General features: G+C 37.4%; 1 protein-coding gene across 1 annotated transcript in view; it reads right to left on the bottom strand.

The window, feature by feature from the left end:
- Nucleotides 1-11,171: 11,171 nt before the first annotated feature.
- Nucleotides 11,172-22,340, bottom strand: part of LOC124595556 (caspase-1-like) — a 97,083-nt gene continuing 85,914 nt past the window's right edge. The window contains exon 6 of the mRNA XM_047134335.1: nt 11,172-12,942. Coding sequence (XP_046990291.1) covers nt 12,233-12,942 — 710 coding nt within the window. The 3' untranslated portion in view covers nt 11,172-12,232. The remainder of the gene's footprint in view (nt 12,943-22,340) is intronic.

Genomic DNA, 22,340 nt, shown 5'->3' with positions numbered 1-22,340 from the left:
AAGTGCAAAATGGCTAAGCAGGGATGGCTAGAGGACAAATGTAAGGATGTAGAGGCCTATCTCACTAGGGGTAAGATAGATACCGCCTACAGGAAAATTAAAGAGACCTTTGGAGATAAGAGAACGACTGGTATGAATATCAAGAGCTCAGATGGAAACCCAGTTCTAAGCAAAGAAGGGAAAGCAGAAAGGTGGAAGGAGTATATAGAGGGTCTATACAAGGGCGATGTACTTGAGGACAATATTAAGGAAATGGCAGAGGATGTAGATGAAGATGAAATGGGAGATACGATACTGCATGAAGAGTTTGACAGAGCACTGAAAGACCTGAGTCGAAACAAGGCCCCCGGAGTAGACAATATTCCATTGGAACTACTGACGGCCGTGGGAGAGCCAGTCCTGACAAAACTCTACCATCTGGTGAGCAAGATGTATGAAACAGGCGAAATACCCTCAGACTTCAAGAAGAATATAATAATTCCAATCCCAAAGAAAGCAGGTGTTGACAGATGTGAAAATTACCGAACTATCAGCTTAATGAGTCACAGCTGCAAAATACTAACACGAATTCTTTACAGACGAATGGAAAAACTAGTAGAAGCCAACCTCGGGGAAGATCAGTTTGGATTCCGTAGAAACACTGGAAGACGTGAGGCAATACTGACCTTACGACTTATCTTAGAAGAAAGATTAAGGAAAGGCAAACTTACGTTTCTAGCATTTGTAGACTTAGAGAAAGCTTTTGACAATGTTGACTGGAATACTCTCTTTCAAATTCTGAAGGTGGCAGGGGTAAAACACAGGGAGTGAAAGGCTATTTACAATTTGTACAGAAACCAGATGGCAGTTATAAGAGTCAAGGGACATGAAAGGGAAGCAGTGGTTGGGAAGGGAGTAAGACAGGGTTGCAGCCTCTCCCCGATGTTGTTCAATCTGTATATTGAGCAAGCAGTAAAGGAAACAAAAGAAAAATTTGGGTTAGGTATTAAAATTCATGGAGAAGAAATAAAAACTTTGAGGTTCGCCGATGACATTGTAATTCTGTCAGAGACAGCAAAGGACTTGGAAGAGCAGTTGAATGGAATGGACAGTGTCTTGAAAGGAGGATATAAGATGAACATCAACAAAAGCAAAACAAGGATAATGGAATGTAGTCTAATTAAGTCGGGTGATGCTGAGGGAATTAGATTAGGAAATGAGGCACTTAAAGTAGTAAAGGAGTTTTGCTATTTGGGGAGCAAAATAACTGATGATGGTCGAAGTAGAGAGGATATAAAATGTAGGCTGGCAATGGCAAGGAAAGCGTTTCTGAAGAAGAGAAATTTGTTAACATCCAGTATTGATTTAAGTGTCAGGAAGTCATTTCTAAAAGTATTCGTATGGAGTGTAGCCATGTATGGAAGTGAAACATGGACGATAAATAGTTTGGACAAGAAGAGAATAGAAGCTTTCGAAGTGTGGTGCTACAGAAGAAATGCTGAGGATTAGATGGGTAGATCACATAACTAATGAGGAAGTATTGAATAGGATTGGGGAGAAGAGAAGTTTGTGGCACAACTTGACTAGAAGAAGGGATCGGTTGGTAGGACATGTTCTGAGGCATCAAGGGATCACCAATTTAGTATTGGAGGGCAGCGTGGAGGGTAAAAATCGTAGAGGGAGACCAAGAGATGAATACACTAAGCAGATTCAGAAGGATGTAGGTTGCAGTAGGTACTGGGAGATGAAAAAGCTTGCACAGGATAGAGTAGCATGGAGAGCTGCATCAAACCAGGCTCAGGACTGAAGACCACAACAAAAAAAAAAAAAAACAAGTTTTTGTGTAATGTGCATACGAACAATGGACAAACAAATAAACAAGAACATAAAAATAATCATTTTGGCTTCTATTGCTGTTATAAAGACCCCTCATATTAAGTTTTCTTAAATATCTTCTACATACAGACATCAGCCAGTTGTAATTTTATTATAGGTATAGATTTCTTAAATATCTGCTATGTACAGACATCAGCCAGTTACAGTTTTATTATATGTATAGATAATGATAGCAGAGTGTATGAAATATACTGGTGAGTAGCCAGACAATGTCACAAGTATGGAGATTTTTCTTGGGCTAGTTTGGATATAAAATTATTATAGAAAGAAAATTTATAATGATGCTGTGCTAAGGGAGGTATAATTCTCGGCCAGGTCTGTATGTACAGGGACAGTAGAGAGACTGCTGTGGCAACCACGGAGCATCGTGACACCACTGCTGTGAAGACAATATGAAATTAATTTTCGTATAGCCAGTCATGCATCTGTATAATTGATTGACTGACATAATACTTTATATTGTACCAGGCCAAAACTCACATCATGACCAGTGTTGAATTTTAATTGCATGGAAATATAGACAGGGAACTTACAGTACATTGCATGTAATACATACATCAAAAAAAGTTTTGCATCTCACCTGTTCCCAGAACTCCTGAAGATAGACATTGACTGTGGATATTGTATCACAGACACAGTCTCTTTGACTTTTCAGAGATGTCACTAAACCCACCCAAATATGTAAACAACTATGCATGAGCAGTGCCTATTAGACGGAGGGTGTCCGACAACCAATCAGTTCGTCATTCCACCAAGTAGGAGGTACACGGCTCGTTTTTTCTGTAGTTCAACCATGCCTAGATGGTCAGTACCGTGGTTCAATCATGTCCACATTATTACATTGTGCCAGAAAGGGCTTTCAATGAGGGAAGTGTCAAAGTGCCTCAGACTGAACCAAAGCGATGTTGTTCGGACATGGAGGAGATACAGATACAGGCACTGTCTATGAAATGTCTAGCTCGGGCCACCCAAAGGCTACTACTCCAGTGGATGACTGCTACCTACAGATTATGGCTCAGAGGAACCCTGACAGCAATGCCACCAGGTTCAATAATGCTTTTTGTGCAGCAGCAGGACATCATGGTTTGAATTGAAATGTGCACAATTGGCTGCATGCTGCGCATCTTCACTCTCAATGTCCATGGCGAGGTCCATCTTTGGGTCCGCATCACCATGTAGTGTGGTACAGATGGGCCCAGCAACATGCTGAATGGTCTGCTCAGGATTGGCACCATTTTCTCTTCACCAATGAGTGTCGCATATGTCTTTAACCAGAAAATCGTGTTTGGGGTGGCATTATGTGGGGCCGACGTACACTGCTGGTGGTCATGAAAGGTGCCGTAACGGCTGTACAATACCTGAATGCCATCCTCTGATCGATAGTGCAACCATATTGGCAGCATATTAGCGAGGCATTTGTCTTCATGGATGACAATTCGCACCCCAGGCATGCACATCTTGTAAATGACTTCCTTCAGGATAAAGACATCGCTTGGCTAGAGTGGCCAGCATGTTCTCCAGACATGAACCCTATCGAACATGCCTGGGATAGATTGGAAAGGGCTGTTTATGGACAACATGACCCACTAACCATTCTGAGAGATCTACGCTGAATCGCAGTTGAGGAGTGGGACAATCTTGACCAATAGTGCCACAATGTATACAGGCATGCATCAATGCAAGAGGACGTGCAACTGGGTATTAGAGGTACCAGTGTGTACAGCAATCTGGACCACCACCTCTGAAGGTCTCCCTGAATGGTGGTACACAATGCAATGTGTGGTTTTCATGAGCAATAACAATGGTGGAAATGATGTTTATGTTGATCTCTATTCCAATTTTCTGCACAGGTTCCGGAACTCTTGGAACTGAGGAGATGCAAAACTTTTTTTGATGTGTGTTTTTACTTGTAAAATCAATTTCATTACAGAAGGTTCCCCCTTCCCCCCTCATGGTAGCTAGAAAATGTTTTAGTGAAAGTATTTCAGTGTAAATACTGAACTGAAGTTTAATTTACTGTACAGGCTTATTTTGATGAGGAAAAATAATTATGAGAAGTAAAACCATAAAACCAATTGCTCTTTAGAATTTATAAATACTTGTACAGAAGAACACCAGATCCAAACACAGGGCCTAAGTATCAACATTTCAGTATACTGTGGATTTAATGTTTGATCCCTATTGCAGGTGTTTTCAGATAGACTGGTATCTCATATTCTTTGAGTGTCCAGGATCAGGAGTGCGAGCAGATAGACTTTAAAATACCGTCTTAATGACATCATACATAGGAGAAATGCCACAACAGAGTGAGAAATTTGAGTAAGAAAACTGGAATAGAAAAGCAGAATGATAGAATTGAAGGGGTAGGTGAAAATAGTCTGAACATGTAAGGAAATTACGAGCTGGTAAAATGTCAAAATTAAATGGAGGCCAAGTATGACGGCAAGAGGGCAAGATAGAAACCGAGTGCAATGTGGATCAATTTGATGAAGACCAGCATAGGAAGTAGAAATGTGGACTGGAACACAATAGTTATAAAAGATGGAAAGATGATGGAAAATGGAGACATACCATAAATGTCCCAACACAGCCTGGTGCTGGATGCAAGGAAATGAAGGCAATGATGGTGACAGTGTTGATTGAAAATTCAACTATTTCTTAGCCATATTCCTATAGCACTCTAAATCTCGTTTTCCTGTGATTAAGCAAGACCAAAAGGGAACAGAAGCAAGAATAAGGGATCAATAACTCCTGGGAATCAAATTATCTTATGCTAGGGAGATGGAACTGAGGACAAACCATAGTCAAGAGTTGATATCCCTTTACTACCAGTTTTGTAAAATCCTCCAGTATGTCATTAAAAAGACAGATTCATATACTGTGACCAAAAAATAAGGCAAAAACTATACAGAAGATTGTTAAACAAGAAACAAAAATAGTCATCCAAATGAAAAGGAGTCTTTCAAAAATAGCAGAAGTGGTGACACTTCCAAATTCAGTTATTACTTCCTCACAATGGTAACAAACATTGCACACACTGCTAAATGACACAGATGCATTCTATTTACTTGTGCAGACACTGCATATACAAACAACAGACATTAGTTCCAAAAGGACAATGCTTGAGGAGATTACAAAATTTATTTGATATAATTACACCTAAGTTTGCTTCATAATCAATCAGTGAATAAGGACTTATTTTCAGACAGGCTTAGATATGCTAAAGTACAACATACTATGAAACTGAAGGTAAGCAAATCATCTCCAACTGCAGACACATTTCACTCTTTTCAGTCTTTTAAAAAGTGTTTGAGAATGTGGCCTATGATAAAATATTGAAGTGTTTAACTGACAAAGAAAAGCTTGTTAACCTCCTGTGGTTTAGCTTTTGTAAAGGATTCTACATGGAGAAAGCAATCAGATACCTCATATGTGAAGTTCTAGCAGAACTAAACATGAAAAACTATCCTGTTGTTATGTTTTTTTAACCCTGATCAAGCCTTTGACTGTGTGGACTGATAAATCATACTTAACAAATTTACGTGTTATGGAAATACTCAATAAATGATCAGTGCTGGACCCTGTATTTCTTAAAGATTTAACAATAATGTCTTCTCTCACTCTAGACCATGACTGTTTTACACACTGACAAACTTGTTTGATTGTAGGTTGTTTTAAAGCTCCCAATGGAGTGAATCCATGTTGGGTTTCATCCATCATCTGTTTGTTCCATTCCTTCTTTCATATAAACTTTAAATAATTTATTATATATAAAAACAAAGATGAGGTGACTTACCGAACAAAAGCGCTGGCAGGTCGATAGACACACAAACAAACACAAACATACACACAAAATTCAAGCTTTCGCAACAGACTGTTGCCTCATCAGGAAAGAGGGAAGGAGAGGGGAAGACGAAAGGAAGTGGGTTTTAAGGGAGAGGGTAAGGAGTCATTCCAATCCCGGGAGCGGAAAGACTTACCTTAGGGGGAAAAAAGGACAGGTATACACTCGCACACACGCACATATCCATCCACACATACAGACACAAGCAGACATATCACTGTTATGTCTGCTTGTGTCTGTATGTGTGGATGGATATGTGCGTGTGTGCGAGTGTATACCTGTCCTTTTTTCCCCCTAAGGTAAGTCTTTCCGCTCCCGGGATTGGAATGACTCCTTACCCTCTCCCTTAAAACCCACTTCCTTTCGTCTTCCCCTCTCCTTCCCTCTTTCCTGATGAGGCAACAGTCTGTTGCGAAAGCTTGAATTTTGTGTGTATGTTTGTGTTTGTTTGTGTGTCTATCGACCTGCCAGCGCTTTTGTTCGGTAAGTCACCTCATCTTTGTTTTTATATATAATTTTTCCCACGTGGAATGTTTCCTTCCATTATAATAAATAATTTATTTGTTGAGACATCAAGTGGTTGCACTTGTGAAGTAAGTCCTCCCAAAATAACAGCGAGCTCTGTATTTCCTTGTCTGAATCTCTCTTTCATAGAGTTTTTCAAATGACTGCTAAACTGATCTACCACAAGAAGGGAACTCTTCTTCAATAAATCACCTTTCTTTCTCTCCCACACTCTGTTAATCCATAATTTCATACAAGCCTTGTCCATCCAACCTTTGTCATGAACATAAACACCACCACTTGGCAGTACTTCAGAAGGTTTTTGCATTGTTTTGCACTTGGAAATGATCATTAAAGTAAGTTTAGTATCATCAGCACAACATGAAAGGACAACAATGTAGTGCATTTTTTTCAGTCCACTTGTTTTTATAGTCACAGTTTTAGCACCTTTTATGGTAATAGTTCTGTTACTCAGCACAACAAATGTCAGAGGTGTTTAGTTTGTATTTGTTATTTGGCTTAGTTCCACACTGGTTTTCTTTCAATGATGGATAATAAAGCAATGGAAAGATAATATTTTCTCTACATACTCTTATGGGATTTTCTGAGATATTTTGGTTCTGGTTTGCATGCTAAGTCCATTATGCTTCATAAACTTATAACGTCAACCAAATCCACCCTTAAAGTCTGTTAAGTTCCACTGTGATGCTAGCTTATGGGCTTGTATTTGACTCATTTTTGTACAAGGTCCGGCAGAAAAACCTCCCCTTTAAGGAAAGCTAATAAAAACAAAACCAAATAAGGTAGAACAATTTTATTTATACTAAATAAAAGTACATATTATGCCATTTTAGAAAATACTCTTATGGTCTTACTTTTTAAATAAAACATCCCTTAAATGGCTTCCTGCACTGTCGACACACTGTTTGAGTCTTTCCCTGAAGTTATTCATTACTCTTTGAGTCATTTCAGGTGGAATAGCTTCAACCTCTTGTGTAATTGCTTCTTTCAGGGCTCGTAAAGAATGTGGACGTTGTTCATAAACTTTTGCTTTTAAATAGCCCCAAAGAAAGAAATCACAGGGCGTTAAGTCCGGCGATCGTGGGGGCCAGCCAATGTCTCCATGCAACGAGATCACATGTCCAGGAAACATTTCCTTCACCAATGCCAGTGACTGCCGCGCTGTGTGGGCTGTAGCACCATCTTGCTAGAACCACACGTTCTCTATTTCACCAAAAAGCTCCCTTAGTTGCGGCTGGAGAAAGTCGCGGAGCATGGCACAATAGCGTTCACTGTTGACGGTTAAATTCCTGTCATTTTCTTCGAAAAAGTAAGGACCGATCACTCCGGAATTGTAAACAGCACACCATACTGTTACTTTAGGGCTATGAAGTGGTCGTTGATGAAGTTCTTGGGGATTGTGTTCACACCAGTACCTGCAATTTTGGCTGTTCACTGTTCCGGCAAGGTGAAAGTGTGCTTCATCAGAAAAAATCACAATATCGTTGGGACGAATGTTCCGAAGAAGGTCTTGGCACAAACTTACACGGACACCACAGTCTCGTTCACTCAGTTCCTGCGTAGTTACAATTTTGTAAGGATGCATTTTAAGATCTCGATGCAAGATTCTTCTCACACTTCGATCAGATATCCGTAATGCTGCCGCATGCTTTTTAGCGGATCGTCGAGGAGATTGTTGAACTGAAGCTCTAACTGCATCAACATTTCCGGGGCCTGTTGCAGTCCGTGGTCGTCCAGGTGGTTTCCTTTTTAATGCGGAACCTGTCTCACGAAAGTTAGCAACCCAAGAATAAATTGTTTTCTTATCGGGAACAGGGTCCCGTCGTCCGAGCGCAAAGCGAACGTGAAAAGCACGTTGAGTATTAATAGGCGATTCGCCATTTTGAATAAAATCTTCCACTACGAAGGCACGATGTTCACCAGACCACGCCATGGTGTACACTGAAAACGGCACGTAGGCAGCTACTTAACGACGCGCCCCCCACCACTCTGCTCCTTCTACTGTCCGCTGCATGTTACTTTGTAATCGAGGAGTTTTTTATGCCGGACCCTGTATCAACTCCAATGCCAGCATCTGGAGGAGTGGCTGATCCAATGCCATTTTAATAGTGTCCTTGATTCCATTTCAATACATCATCTTCTAGTTTTGGCCCTTTTGCATTCAGTACTCTATTTGCGCATTCAGTCTTCCTCATTTTTTGCAGTTCTTGTTTACTAGCCAGTCAACTGCAAATGTTTTTCTGTTGGCAGAGTGCTGAAGTGCCATTCAGCTGCTCTGTTTCCATATTCTTCTGCATATGCTATTACTTTCAATTTATAGCACACGTCATACAAATACCTTTTATTTTTTCCATTACAAAACTAGCTTCTAAGAAAAATATTGTACTGTTACTGATAACTCAAATTAGTTTCAATTCAATTTCACTGGCATCGTAGATTGCAGTGACAGTGTTCTGGGTTTGTGATATTTATTTATCATGTCAGAAGCAAACTAAAAAATAAAAAAAATAAAAAAATAAATTTAGATACATTACTACATACATTATGGTTTATAAATTAAACTAATCAAGAATGAAATAAATGATTAGACACAGATTGTGTTGTCAAACATAAGGTGATTTTAATCTATACAGTGGATGCCCAAAAATTTGCAACGTCCAGTGCACTTTGTGTAGCGTTTATGAGGTCCTCCATGGTGCACACAGTTGGAGGTAATGTGCATTGGAGTAGATGTGTTGATGTCTGCACGGCAGCTCCGCAGTCACACTGGAGAGAGTCCACCTGGAAGCCCCACCTCTCCAGATTACTCTTGGATCTTGTGACAGAAGAACGCAGGTGGTTGAGTGATTTCCATGTGGACCATTTCTCTGAGTGGCCTGGGGGAAGAACTTCTTGCAGGATCAGCCACTCCTCCAGATGCTGGCATCTGACCTGCCATCTCTTCTCCTGGTGTTGATGTGGAGTGTCAGCGAGTGGTTCTGTACTGTGAAGGAAGCTCTTTCTAGACACAAGTTTTGCTGTGCCTGGGTTTGTGATGGCAGGGCAGGAGGGAGAAAGTGTTAGCAACCTAGTGAATCCCCACAACTCATGTTCGTTGCATCAGTGCACTTTTGCTTCCAGTTGAATCTAATGTTTCCAGGTAGAGATAAGTTTCCCATGGAAGGCATTTTAAACATTTTTATATTAATTTTGAGAATAGGACACACCTGAATTTTGGACTCACTTTTTGAAGAAAAAAAAGCATCTAGTAGTCTGTAAAATATGTGTATACAAAGATAGGTTGATTGCCAATGGCGGAAGTGTGTTTACAGCAGAAAAAAATTACAATAATATCTAATGAGATTAGTGCAGATTCAAAATACAAAATAGTTTGGTTGACGGTAAGTCTTAAAATAATGCCTGGTATTTACAGGGAAGGAGAAAGCAGTCTCAAGTAATTTCTTAAAATTTAAAAATATTTTTACAAAAATCTTTGAATTATGTAGATCACATGTGCATATAGGCATTATAGGGATTAAAAGATTATGACTAAACTGGTTTCAGTTGTCAATACAAACATCCTCAAATGATGTTCATAGGAGGCACAAGCTGAACAAAAACTAGATGTACCAGTAATAACCAACAGTAACTTGCACTTGCATAATGGGCAAGCTCAATGAAAAAGTTAGCTTGTAGTTAACAACAAAAATGAGAATGGTTCAATGTCATGGTTAATGAAATTGTAGATGAACATAAAACATGAAGAGGGCATCATTACACCATGTAGCTCATCAATAACAAAACAAAATATTTATGTATCCAGTAAGACAAACTATGAATGGGCAATAGTCAAGTTAGTTCACCTCCTGAAGGTTCATAATGGCCAGCAATTGAGTCTCATAACTTATCGGTTTCCTTGACTAAATTTTCCTTTGATAAAATTAAAATGTTTTGTTGGTGTTGACATTCCTCTTACATAAATGGATTATTACTTTCAGAATGGCAAATAGAGCATGACACTGAAAGACTGTGTTATTGGGCAAATCTTACCTGGGAATTGGGGAACATATTGTGAAGGGTCACACCAGGATTTGCACTAGATCCACTGTTCTTCACAGCTTGTATAAATTATCTTTCAATGACTTTAAAGGGTAGTTCAAAAACTATAATGTTTGCTGACGATGCAAAACTATAAAACTTGGGCATTACACTGTTAAAACTTAGTAACTGACACTGTTTGATCAGTATTTGTGCTGCATTGTAATAACATAATCATGATGATCTCTGCTATGAGATAATACAAATGCTGATCAGATTGTGTCAGTTAATAAGTTTTAAAGCCATAACATATTATTTTTATAGCCTTTGTTCTTATTGACTTGTTATGAATGATGTAAAGATATTTTACCTCTTTGCTCTGATTTGGTCTTGTCAGTTCTTAAAAAAACAGTTTTAATGATGTGTTGAGCCACTGTGGCAGTTACACTAAGCAAGAATGTTTTTATGATATGATGGTGGCTTGCATGTAGCTGAAACTAGTAATCAAACAAAAAATTTATTTGTGAACTTGATTTTGAGGCTTTTCACCCTAAATATAAAAATTACAACAAATTGCTTGTCTCCAACATTGAAAATGTCAACAACCATGTTATTTTATTCAGTCTAGATGGCAGCGAAACAGGTTTACAACTGGTTGGTCTCAGCCTCATAAATACTTGCAGGGGCCTGAAGTAGACATTAATCATGAAGCTCAATTTAGTTTTGCACCAAGTACTTTAATCACAATGATAACATGGATTTAAAGAAACATTTGTTTTATTCTTGAAATGTGTACTTGTGGGAATTCTGAAGCTTAATTACCCCTTTAATTTAAAAGATGTGTAGCTACAAAGAAAATGTAATTTTGTAAGAACAATCTTTAATGAACTTCTTTGCAATATAGGAGCAAGGTGTGAAGAAGAAGGAGAAAAGAAGAAGAAGAAGAGGAACAAGAAGTGATATTGTAGACAAAAATACATCTACAGAAGTAAATCGAAATATACCTCATATCATTCATCAGTTTCCTGCCAGTTTTTATTACTATCATTTCCAAATGGTACTGTTTGTATCTGTTGTGTAGATTAATTTCCCTTGTTTGAATTTTTTTGATAAATGTAGTCACACACTAAAACAGTGATTCATATATCAAACAGGAAATCTGTATAAATAATTTAACAGCATTTGAGTGCTGAAGCTCGCAGGGAGACAATGCTCTTATCTCATGACTAAAATCAGTTCATCAATATATCTTAAATATCTACCAGTGAATAATGATGTATTCTTCAGAAACACTATTCCAAAAATCTGATACTCAGTCTTATTTCAGTACTATGAGACTGCTTTTCTAATAAAGGTTTTTCTGAATTACTAGTTCTTGTAACTTTGAGAAATTCACTTTCATTTCAGTCTCTGTTCTGTGGCTTTAATCTGCACCATTAGCAGTTGAGTAACTGAATATAGTAAAAATAACAGAAAAATATTCTATACCTTGGTGACTGTTCAAAAACAGTGTAGTTAACTCATTTTTCACAGAATATCAGTTACAGTCTTTATTTTACGGTTATGGGACAGCTTTATCTATTACAAATATGTAACTAGTAAGTTATTAAATTTGACAAAGGAGTTTATTGAATTTATGAGAAAAACAATCAACTTTCATGTGTTATTGACTTGTCTAAATGTAGTTCACAACTGAAAATGTATAAAAAGTGTTTGTAACATTTCTTATTGATACTGATTGTGAAAAGTACACTGAAGCAAAGTAAAATATTGCTTTCAGTTGCAGAATTAATCTTCTGTAAATTGTAGTAAATATCTAGATTAAAAGAATGTTTGGAAATATAATACACTACAGTCATCATTTGATTCATTACTTGTAATATTAGTAGGAACTTTCTCATCAGTTTACATTTCATATTTCCATATAAAATGTAAATGGATTTTTTTTTTTTTTAAGTAGAGTTCTTACTGTTACTTTTTGTCAGAATTAACAGACTGTGAAGAACCTGACAGCTGCTTTGATTTTCCTTGAATGTTTGCAATTTGTGAGTCACTTATATTTAGAACATGAAAATACTGCCATTTTCTACCATATTTGACAAAAAATTTTATAACTTGTTCATACAAAAACTTCCGCTTATTGTTATCCATTTTCTTCCACATAGATAAATGGCTTAATATTATATTTCCTGTATCTATTGCATCTTCAGACAATAAGTTTCCTTCATAATTTAAAAACATGTCTAAGTAAGTTTTTAATTGTAGCATTACTTTATCTTCAGGCACCACAGAATATGTACTCATGGGTGCAGGGAGTGAGGTTTCCCAGTCTTTATCAACTACAGTTTTTTTAACAGTTCTTCTGGGTGAAGGCTCCTTCTCTTTTTTTGTATGAAGATCTAGTAGAAGATCATGCATTTCATCTAATTTGCTTCTGATACCTGTTTCATTAAATTGTGGTTTCTCAGATAAATAAAACTTTCGTGTTAGAGAACTCTGAATCACTGGCATTTGCTTCCTTTCACGTATTCCACTTAACCTCACTCTTCTGGCAGCCACATTGAAGTTAACATGTGTTAGCATTGTCAGCAGATCATATCTTTCACCATTTTTGTTTAGTTCACTACACAGTTCTTGGATGAACCAAGATCCCTCCTCAGTATCACGATATGCCACCCTACCTGGAAACAGAAACAAAATAGTGTTTATCTTTGATGTAGCCTCACATAAATTTCTACACACACTTTCTAAAATTAAGGGATGTACAAAAACTCTCAACTATTACACAAATGCATAAATCTGCATTTTTGAACTGTTAATGTATAGTCTTTATATTACTCATAAGTTGAAAGCACTCATTTTATTCTTCATAACACAGATTATAATGAGACTGGTTGCCAATAGTGTTTGTTTCTGTTTCATAGGCAAAACTGAACAATTTCAACTGGCAAATTCTGGTAAAAGTAATTAGCAATTCACGGGATGATTAGTAACATTCACTACCCAGAGAAAATATGTTTTCTATATTCATATCTGTGCTTTATATATTCTCATAATATTAAAAGCTCTTAAGCATAAGTGGATATGTGAATTACTAAATATGTGTATTTATGTGTACAAATCACTGGTCTCAATAGTGAAAATAGTTGCCAGAGCAGTGGTTATTGTGGATGCTGTATAGAAAACTAGTTAAGGCATCCATCATCAGGAACCACATGGAGCTCAAGAAGGTGTCTGCTCAAACTATGTGGACTCACACCCATGGATCTTGTGGGTTCAGCCATGGTGAGTGATAGTATGGTGACAATCATGTTCTGCATACAAGCTTCTGTGTACAGGCTGCACATGCACAGATCATCATCTCAATTTCTGCACCACTGGCCAATCAATAAGGGTGATATGGGTCTAAATTCTTCATCTGTGCAATGCCCCAAAGTGATAAATGAAGTGACTGTGGCAGTTGGTGGTGTAGGGGTCCTGTAATGACCACCTTGTAGTGTGCCAATTTGGTAGCAATCAAGCATATATCAAACTGCACACTGAGGTGTCAATACAGCTAGTAGTGTCAGAAAGGAAGAAGGGCATTTGCAGGAAGACAGTCTACTCACCATCACTGGATGTGGCACAAGCTAACATAGAATCTGTCACAAAACCACCTAGTGCAAAATCTGGTTAGGAAAGTTCTGGTAAAATGTAAATAAATTAGGAGTAAAGGATACAACTTATGGAATAGTAGAAGTGTTGAGTCACTGACAAACACACAAGAAAGAATGAACCTTAAACCTAAATTATTTACTAAGTGCAAAATATGTGCTTTTGAAATTCATTTACATAACAAGCCAACTTCTGATATTTCCTTTGTGTAGAAATGAGATCATGTTTGTCAGATAAATTCACATCAAAAATCTAGATCCTACTATTTTACATAAAATGTACATGTGATTTTCATACTGGTGGTGTCAAGACGTGTGTGTGTGTGTGTGTGTGTGTGTGTGTGTGTGTGTGTGTGTGTGTGTCATATATATCATTTATTTACAAATGCGCGTGCCATAAAAATTTATCTTGTTAGTATTATAGCATCATTTATAATCTACACATGTGCTTTGCAAATTTTGGCCAGATATCTAATTTCACACAATCATTGCCCCTAATTCCAGTGCGTATCTGTGTGAATAAAGTTATATTTTTTGGCAATTTTATAACATTTATGTGTGTCGTGCATAACTTAAGATTTTCATAGAAAATTAAAGATTATGAGCTACAGTTGCATATTCTACAAATATCATTAGCAATGTGTGGTGCAAGAAATCATTGCTCCTTAATTACGGTGTAGGTATTTATGTACCAGTAACCAATGCAATATTTTCATTTTTTTTTTTTTTTTTTTTTTTTGACTTGTCATTGTGTTTATCCCTAGAAAGTGTTTCAAAGTGTATACCTATCATTTAAATATAGCTCTTATGAAGCTAGCTGCTGGGTGTGTTCTGCATATACTAAAAGTGTCAAATAATGCTACATTTAAACAACACTGTATGCTGTCTGCATTTGTCATAAATTTCCACTATTTTTGAGTTTGTTACTTTAGTTTGTTAGTGATCATACCCCTGAAAAAAACAAACGTTTGAATGTCTAAATTCCGAGTAGCTTCTTAAAGGGAACTTGTAATCTTTGTTGTAGTGTAACAGATCCAAAAATTAAAAGAGAATCATAAAGTGGGGGTTCAAGTTATCAGTATACTATTCAGTAAAACATTGCACATTCACAATGCAGCCACACTGTAAATGTTATTCTTGGGCAAGGGATGAAATAGAGCTATTCATAAGCAGATGAACATTTCCCTGATTGCTGTACAGTAATTGGAAGCTACTGTGAATTGTCATGTTGAGAGGAGTACCAAGGGATACATGCAGATACCAAAGATGCCTAAAATACTATCCTCTACCTTGAATACTGTCTCTTTTTAGGGATGTAGAGGGTATATTACCACTCATACACTTGACTATGAATGGTGTGTCAGCAGTAGGTATAGCTGGCCTCTACAGGAGAGGCATGAACCCAAAAGAATTCAGGATATGACAACCCATCCCATTAATCAACAAATTCAACATGCTGTCTTTCACTGAAATTGGAGGACAAATAGTGGATAATGGTACCCCTTAGGGAAATGGCAGTTAGTTAGTTAAATATTTCATAATCATTTGAACTGTTCTTTTATCAAAATGATGTGGAATTAGCCAGTTTACAGGATATGTAGACATGACTAGTTGCCGTCGGGAAACTTGAACATCATGAAGGGGTGTGACGAAGTGGTTCGAGGAACACAGTGGCGAGTTCCAATTGATGTGCTAGCTTCCCAGCTACATTTAAAGATTACTTTTTTAATACAGGGTACCAGTTTTTGAATAAAAAATTATCTATAGAAAGAAGCTGCCCAGGTGGAATTATTTTAGGTTAGATTTAAAACTGAACAAATTATCAAAACATAGTCTGCTATATATTGAACTCTTTTCTGAGCCACTGACAATTTTGATAATAGGTAATAAATGGCATTTTTCCTCAAGTGTTCCAGGTATGGACATCACTGTATTTCTCAGTGAGTATACATGTTGTGATGGAGCAGTTGAAATTCCTAACTCCTTGAAGAGATACCTACAAGATAACCATGGGTGATCCTTACTGCTTGTTTTTATGTAATCAATAGTATCTTTCTAAGTGATGAAATACCACAGAAAATTTTTCCATAATGCAATAATGAATGGAAAAATTCAAAATATGTTAGGAGATTGATTAATTTGTTTCAAAGACTACCAATTTGATGAAAAGAAAAGTAGCTGACCTCTGTGGTTTGTGTAGCTCAGCAAAATGCCTCTTTCAGTTCAAGTGTTCAACAAGGTGTAAGCCCACAATTTTGGAGCATGCTGCTCTGTTTACCATTCATGTGCTACATTGATTGTTACTAGGAATATTTATTGCACAGGACAGAATACAGTGTGTTTTTTTCAAAATTTAGGAAGAGTCCATTGTAAGAGAACCACTTAATAATTCCCCGGAAAATATCAGTAAGTCTTTTCCATTGCTTTCGCTCTAATGGGATTTATTATAACACTAATATCATATGCAAAAAGTACTGACTTTGCCTGATGAATGTTCAGTCATTCACATAGAGTGTACACAAAACTGAACCTTGTGAGATCCCATTCGTTATTTTTTCACAGTCTGTAAAGTTTTCTCTCCTTCCAACACTATTTGAATAATCCAGTGCACTTTTTGCATTCTGTTCATTAAGTATGATTCATAAAAATTATTTATATACCCATCAATTCCATACACTTAAGTTCTCCTAAAAGAGTAACAAGACAACACAATCAAATGTGTTGGAAAGATCACAAAAAATACGAGCTGGTGATAGTTTATCATTTAAGGTTTATATTAGATGATGAGTGAATGTATGAATAGCACATTCAGTTGAGCATCCCATCTAGAAACCAAACTGTGATATGCCAAGTAAATTGTTTCTACTTAAATGTGGAATTATTCTTTAGTACATTAGGTTTTTGGATATTTTGGATAAAGATGTCAGTAAGGAAATTTGATGATAATTATTTGCATCTTTTTTGTCACCTATCTTAAGAAGAGGTTTAATAGTTGCATATTTTAGTCTGTCTCAAAAAATTCTGTGCCAGTGAAAGTTACAATAACTTTTCAGAATTCTGTTTGAAATTCCATCAACACCATTTGAGATTTTGGGTTTTATAAATTTTATAGTTCTATTAATTTCTGGTTCTTTTAGTTAGCATAAGGGAGCAATTGACAGGAATGGGGGAAATAAATACAGTAGAAGAAGAATGGGTAGCTTTGAGGGATGAAGTAGTGAAGGCAGCAGAGGATCAAGTAGGTAAAAAGACGAGGGCTAGTAGAAATCCTTGGGTAACAGAAGAAATATTGAATTTAATTGATGAAAGGAGAAAATATAAAAATGCAGTAAGTGAAACAGGCAAAAAGGAATACAAACGTCTCAAAAATGAGATCGACAGGAAGTGCAAAATGGCTAAGCAGGGATGGCTAGAGGACAAATGTAAGGATGTAGAGGCTTGTCTCACTAGGGGTAAGATAGATACTGCCTACAGGAAAATTAAAGAGACCTTTGGAGATAAGAGAACGACTTGTATGAATATCAAGAGCTCGGATGGAAACCCAGTTCTAAGCAAAGAAGGGAAAGCAGAGAGGTGGAAGGAGTATATAGAGGGTCTATACAAGGGCGATGTACTTGAGGACAATATTATGGAAATGGAAGAGGATGTAGATGAAGATGAAATGGGAGATACGATACTGCGTGAAGAGTTTGACAGAGCACTGAAAGACCTGAGTCGAAACAAGGCCCCCGGAGTAGACAATATTCCATTGGAACTACTGACGGTAGTGGGAGAGCCAGTCCTGACAAAACTCTACCATCTGGTGAGCAAGATGTATGAAACAGGCGAAATACCCTCAGACTTCAAGAAGAATATAATAATTCCAATCCCAAAGAAAGCAGGTGTTGACAGATGTGAAAATTACCGAACTATCAGCTTAATAAGTCACAGCTGCAAAATACTAACACGAATTCTCTACAGACGAATGGAAAAACTAGTAGAAGCCAACCTCGGGGAAGATCAGTTTGGATTCCGTAGAAACACTGGAACACGTGAGGCAATACTGACCTTACGACTTATCTTAGAAGAAAGATTAAGGAAAGGCAAACCTACGTTTCTAGCATTTGTAGACTTAGAGAAAGCTTTTGACAATGTTGACTGGAATACTCTCTTTCAAATTCTAAAGGTGGCAGGGGTAAAATACAGGGAGCGAAAGGCTATTTACAATTTGTACAGAAACCAGATGGCAGTTATAAGAGTCGAGGGACATGAAAGGGAAGCAGTGGTTGGGAAGGGAGTAAGACAGGGTTGTAGCCTCTCCCCGATGTTGTTCAATCTGTATATTGAGCAAGCAGTAAAGGAAACAAAAGAAAAATTCGGAGTAGGTACTAAAATTCATGGAGAAGAAATAAAAACTTTGAGGTTCGCCGATGACATTGTAATTCTGTCAGAGACAGCAAAGGACTTGGAAGAGCAGTTGAATGGAATGGACAGTGTCTTGAAAGGAGGATATAAGATGAACGTCAACAAAAGCAAAACAAGGATAATGGAATGTAGTCTAATTAAGTCGGGTGATGCTGAGGGAATTAGATTAGGAAATGAGGCACTTAAAGTAGTTAAGGAGTTTTGCTATTTGGGGAGCAAAATAACTGATGATGGTCGAAGTAGAGAGGATATAAAATGTAGGCTGGCAATGGCAAGGAAAGCGTTCCTGAAGAAGAGAAATTTGTTAACATCCAGTATTGATTTAAGTGTCAGGAAGTCATTTCTGAAAGTATTCGTATGGAGTGTAGCCATGTATGGAAGTGAAACCTGGACGATAAATAGTTTGGACAAGAAGAGAATAGAAGCTTTCGAAATGTGGTGCTATAGAAGAATGCTGAAGATTAGATGGGTAGATCACATAACTAATGAGGAAGTATTGAATAGGATTGGGGAGAAGAGAAGTTTGTGGCACAACTTGACCAGAAGAAGGGATCGGTTGGTAGGACATGTTCTGAGGCATCAAGGGATCACCAATTTAGTATTGGAGGGCAGCGTGGAGGGTAAAAATCGTAGAGGGAGACCAAGAGATGAATACACCAAGCAGATTCAGAAGGATGTAGGTTGCAGTAGGTACTGGGAGATGAAAAAGCTTGCACAGGATAGAGTAGCATGGAGAGCTGCATCAAACCAGTCTCAGGACTGAAGACCACAACAACAACAACAACATTAATTTCTGAGAAGTATGCTGGTGCCACTTCTAGTTCCCTTAAGTTTTGTGAAATAACTTTTTAATATATTCTTTTCTTTCTTCAACTGAATCATTTAATTCCATTTTTACTGCTACATTTACAAAGTGATTATTAAAAATACTCACGCCTTGTGAAATTCTGTCACAACATTTTCAATTAGTTTAATTGATACACTATTTTGGGTTGATATCCCATATTGCTTAAATCATATTATTAGCATTATTAATTTTTATCAGATGTGCATACTTCTGGACATTGAATTTCACACTAGCATCTTCTTCCATCTATTTTATTTATTTGTTTTCATTTATTTATCCATCCATAAACAACAGATATTGAATGAGTGTTCTCCAAATGTACATGTAAATTTTATACAAAAGCATTACAAGGAAATGGAACATGGGCCCTACTGTTCATATTATTAACTTAAAACAGATTAAAACAATTTGAAGAAGATTTACAAAAGTTTGGTTCTTCATGACAATATAGTACCAAAACATTTACAGCTTTACCTCTCCAAGGATTCTACTGCACATACATAACAAAGATATGGAAATTCACTCTACACCAATATGACAATAGAGTTTATATTTTCCTTTCCGATGTTAACACTTCCTCCAAAGAAAAATATAAAAGTGAGTGCTGAATTTCATATGGATTTAATCTTCTGTACTCCAATTCTTTTACACAGCATCTTGAGTTGGACGCTTTGCAATGGCTTCGTTAGTGTATCAGCTAACTGGTTAGACCCATTAATATGTACTAATCCATGGTTCCCGTTCAAGAATGTTTCCTTGATGTAGAAGTGACAGACTTGTATGTGCTTCATCTTTTGACGATATTTTGGATTTTTAGACAGCTTCACTGTACTTGTATTGTCAACATAAAGTGTAGGAGGTTTCACTTGTTTGGAAGCTCAATCATTTTATACAGCAATGTTTTCAGCCAGATGAATTCCTTTGCTCCTTTATTTGCTGACATTTTTTCTCCTTCTATAGTGGGTATAGCCACTGTCTTTCGTAATTGACAGGTCCACGATACAGCTCCTTGAATGAGAATCATGACAACAGCTGTCAACCATCTCATGTACTTGTCACCAGCATAATCAGGATCACTGTAGAATTTTAAACCTTAATTGTACTTGTAGATAATTTCATAATCCATTGTATTCTTCAGGTACCTAAAAATTCATTTTTCTTGATTCCAGTTTTGAATTGTAAGATCTTTAATGGCTCTAGCTGCGTTGTTTACTGCAAAAGAAATGTCCAGAAGTGAAACTGTAGTCAAACACATCAGACAGCTCACTACCTGACAATAATGTGTACCTAATTGTTGTACAAACTCTATTACACTCAGACACTCCAAATATTTCTGGAATTTCCTTTGTACAGTCCTTTTGATTTACTACTATCAACCTATCTTAATTTTGCTGTATCTTCATACCCAAAAAATTGTTGAGACACTCTCTAGTTGTGTGGATCTTCAGCTCCAACAATTTCATGAGCTCTTCAATACCTGCTTTGTTGCTGCCCACAACTAAGCCATCACCGACATAAATTGTAACATATGAACAGTTCTTGTTGCTCCAATGGTCGAAGAGATGGATCAGCATCACTGGTTTTAAATCCAGCTTTTGTCATGAAGTCTATAAAACATTGTTGCAAAAAATGCAGTGCCCACCTGAGACCATACAGACATTTCTTCAGTAAACACACACATCCAGTATCATCTTCAAAGACTTCAGGTTGTCCCATATGTACATCTTCATAGGTTACAATAATTAGAAAAGCTTTTTTTATGTCAAACTGATCGGGCTTCATTTTCTTTGCAGCAGCCAATATCAACAGTATTTGAATAGCATAATAATGTGCAACAAGGCTGAATGTTTCTTCACAGTCAGTTTCCTGGCGCTGTATGGTCCTTTGCCCATGGGTCAACCCTCAAAGCTAAGTTTCCTAATTTTTTTAAGTAAATCCCATCAATTCTGCAAAATCTATGCACCACTTGGACATTCAACTAACGCACAAGTAATATTCTCCATCAGGGGCTTCAGTTCTTCATGAATGGCCTCTAGACTGCAAAGCTTCAGTATATGAACTTCGATCGTAGTCCCTGGTGATAGTAGTTCTAGCCATGAACACACAAGCTCTACTGGTCATCCATTCTGGCTATTTCTTTTCATGTTCACTTCTTTGTTTCACACTTAATACTTGGCTTTCTCCAGAACTTGACATCATATCCTAATCTTTTTCCTCTTCACTTAAGCCTTCTGTCATCTAGTCATGGATGAGATTTTCTGATTCTTTTTCCTCATCAGATATCTGATTAGGTGGACTCTGTTGAACAGTTTTATAATGAGCAGCTTAAGTTTCAGTAACATTGGTGTGCAGAATCTACATCTACATCTACATGGACACTCTGCAAATCAAATTTAAATGCCTGTTATAGGGTTCATCAAACCACTTTCACAATTCTCTAATGTTCCAAACTCGTATAGCGTGCAGAAAGAACGAACACCTCTAACTTTCTGTACAAGCTCTGATTTCCCTTATTTTATCATGGTGTCAACAAAATACTTTCACACTCAGAGGAGAAAGTTGGTGATTGGAATTTCATGAGAAGATTCTACTGCAATGAAAAATGCCTTTGTTTTAATGGCATCTACCCCAAATCGTGTATCATTTCAGTGACACTCTCTCCCCTATTTTGCAATAATACAAAACATGCTGCCCTTCTTTGAATTTTTTTATGTACTCCATCAATCCTTTCTGGTTTATGTTTTGTTAAGTAGGAAGACACTTGCGGGAGACGCAGTGACTAGTACAGTTGTTTCAGGGATGCCATCGAGACCGTACTTCAGGTTAAACAGCTGTAAAAGATACAAAGAGAGGTGCATCTGTCCCCTTAGTGGATTGGTACAGTCGGCCTTTGGCCGTGGAGCAGTGTGGTGTGTTACGTCCTGGCCACTCCGTGTGGGCACGACCCCGAATCCTCCTGCGGTCAGAAAAATGGTACCGTATTCTCCCAAGCCCGCAAGAGTCTGAAAAACAATGGGTCCAAATCGTCCCGTTTGAAGCAGTTAGCAGTTCTAAACGTTATGAATACTCCAAGCAGGCAAAGGAAAGCATATGAAGCTACAGTAGGCCATGCGGCAGTATTCTAAAAGAGGACGGACAAGCATAGTTTAGGCAGTCTGCTTAGTGGATCTGTTAC

This window comes from Schistocerca americana, chromosome 2 (genome assembly GCF_021461395.2).
Source record: "Schistocerca americana isolate TAMUIC-IGC-003095 chromosome 2, iqSchAmer2.1, whole genome shotgun sequence".
Classification (NCBI taxonomy): domain Eukaryota; kingdom Metazoa; phylum Arthropoda; class Insecta; order Orthoptera; family Acrididae; genus Schistocerca; species Schistocerca americana.
The sequence above is the reverse complement of the archived record's forward strand: the minus strand, read 5'-3'. Positions and strand labels throughout refer to the sequence as shown.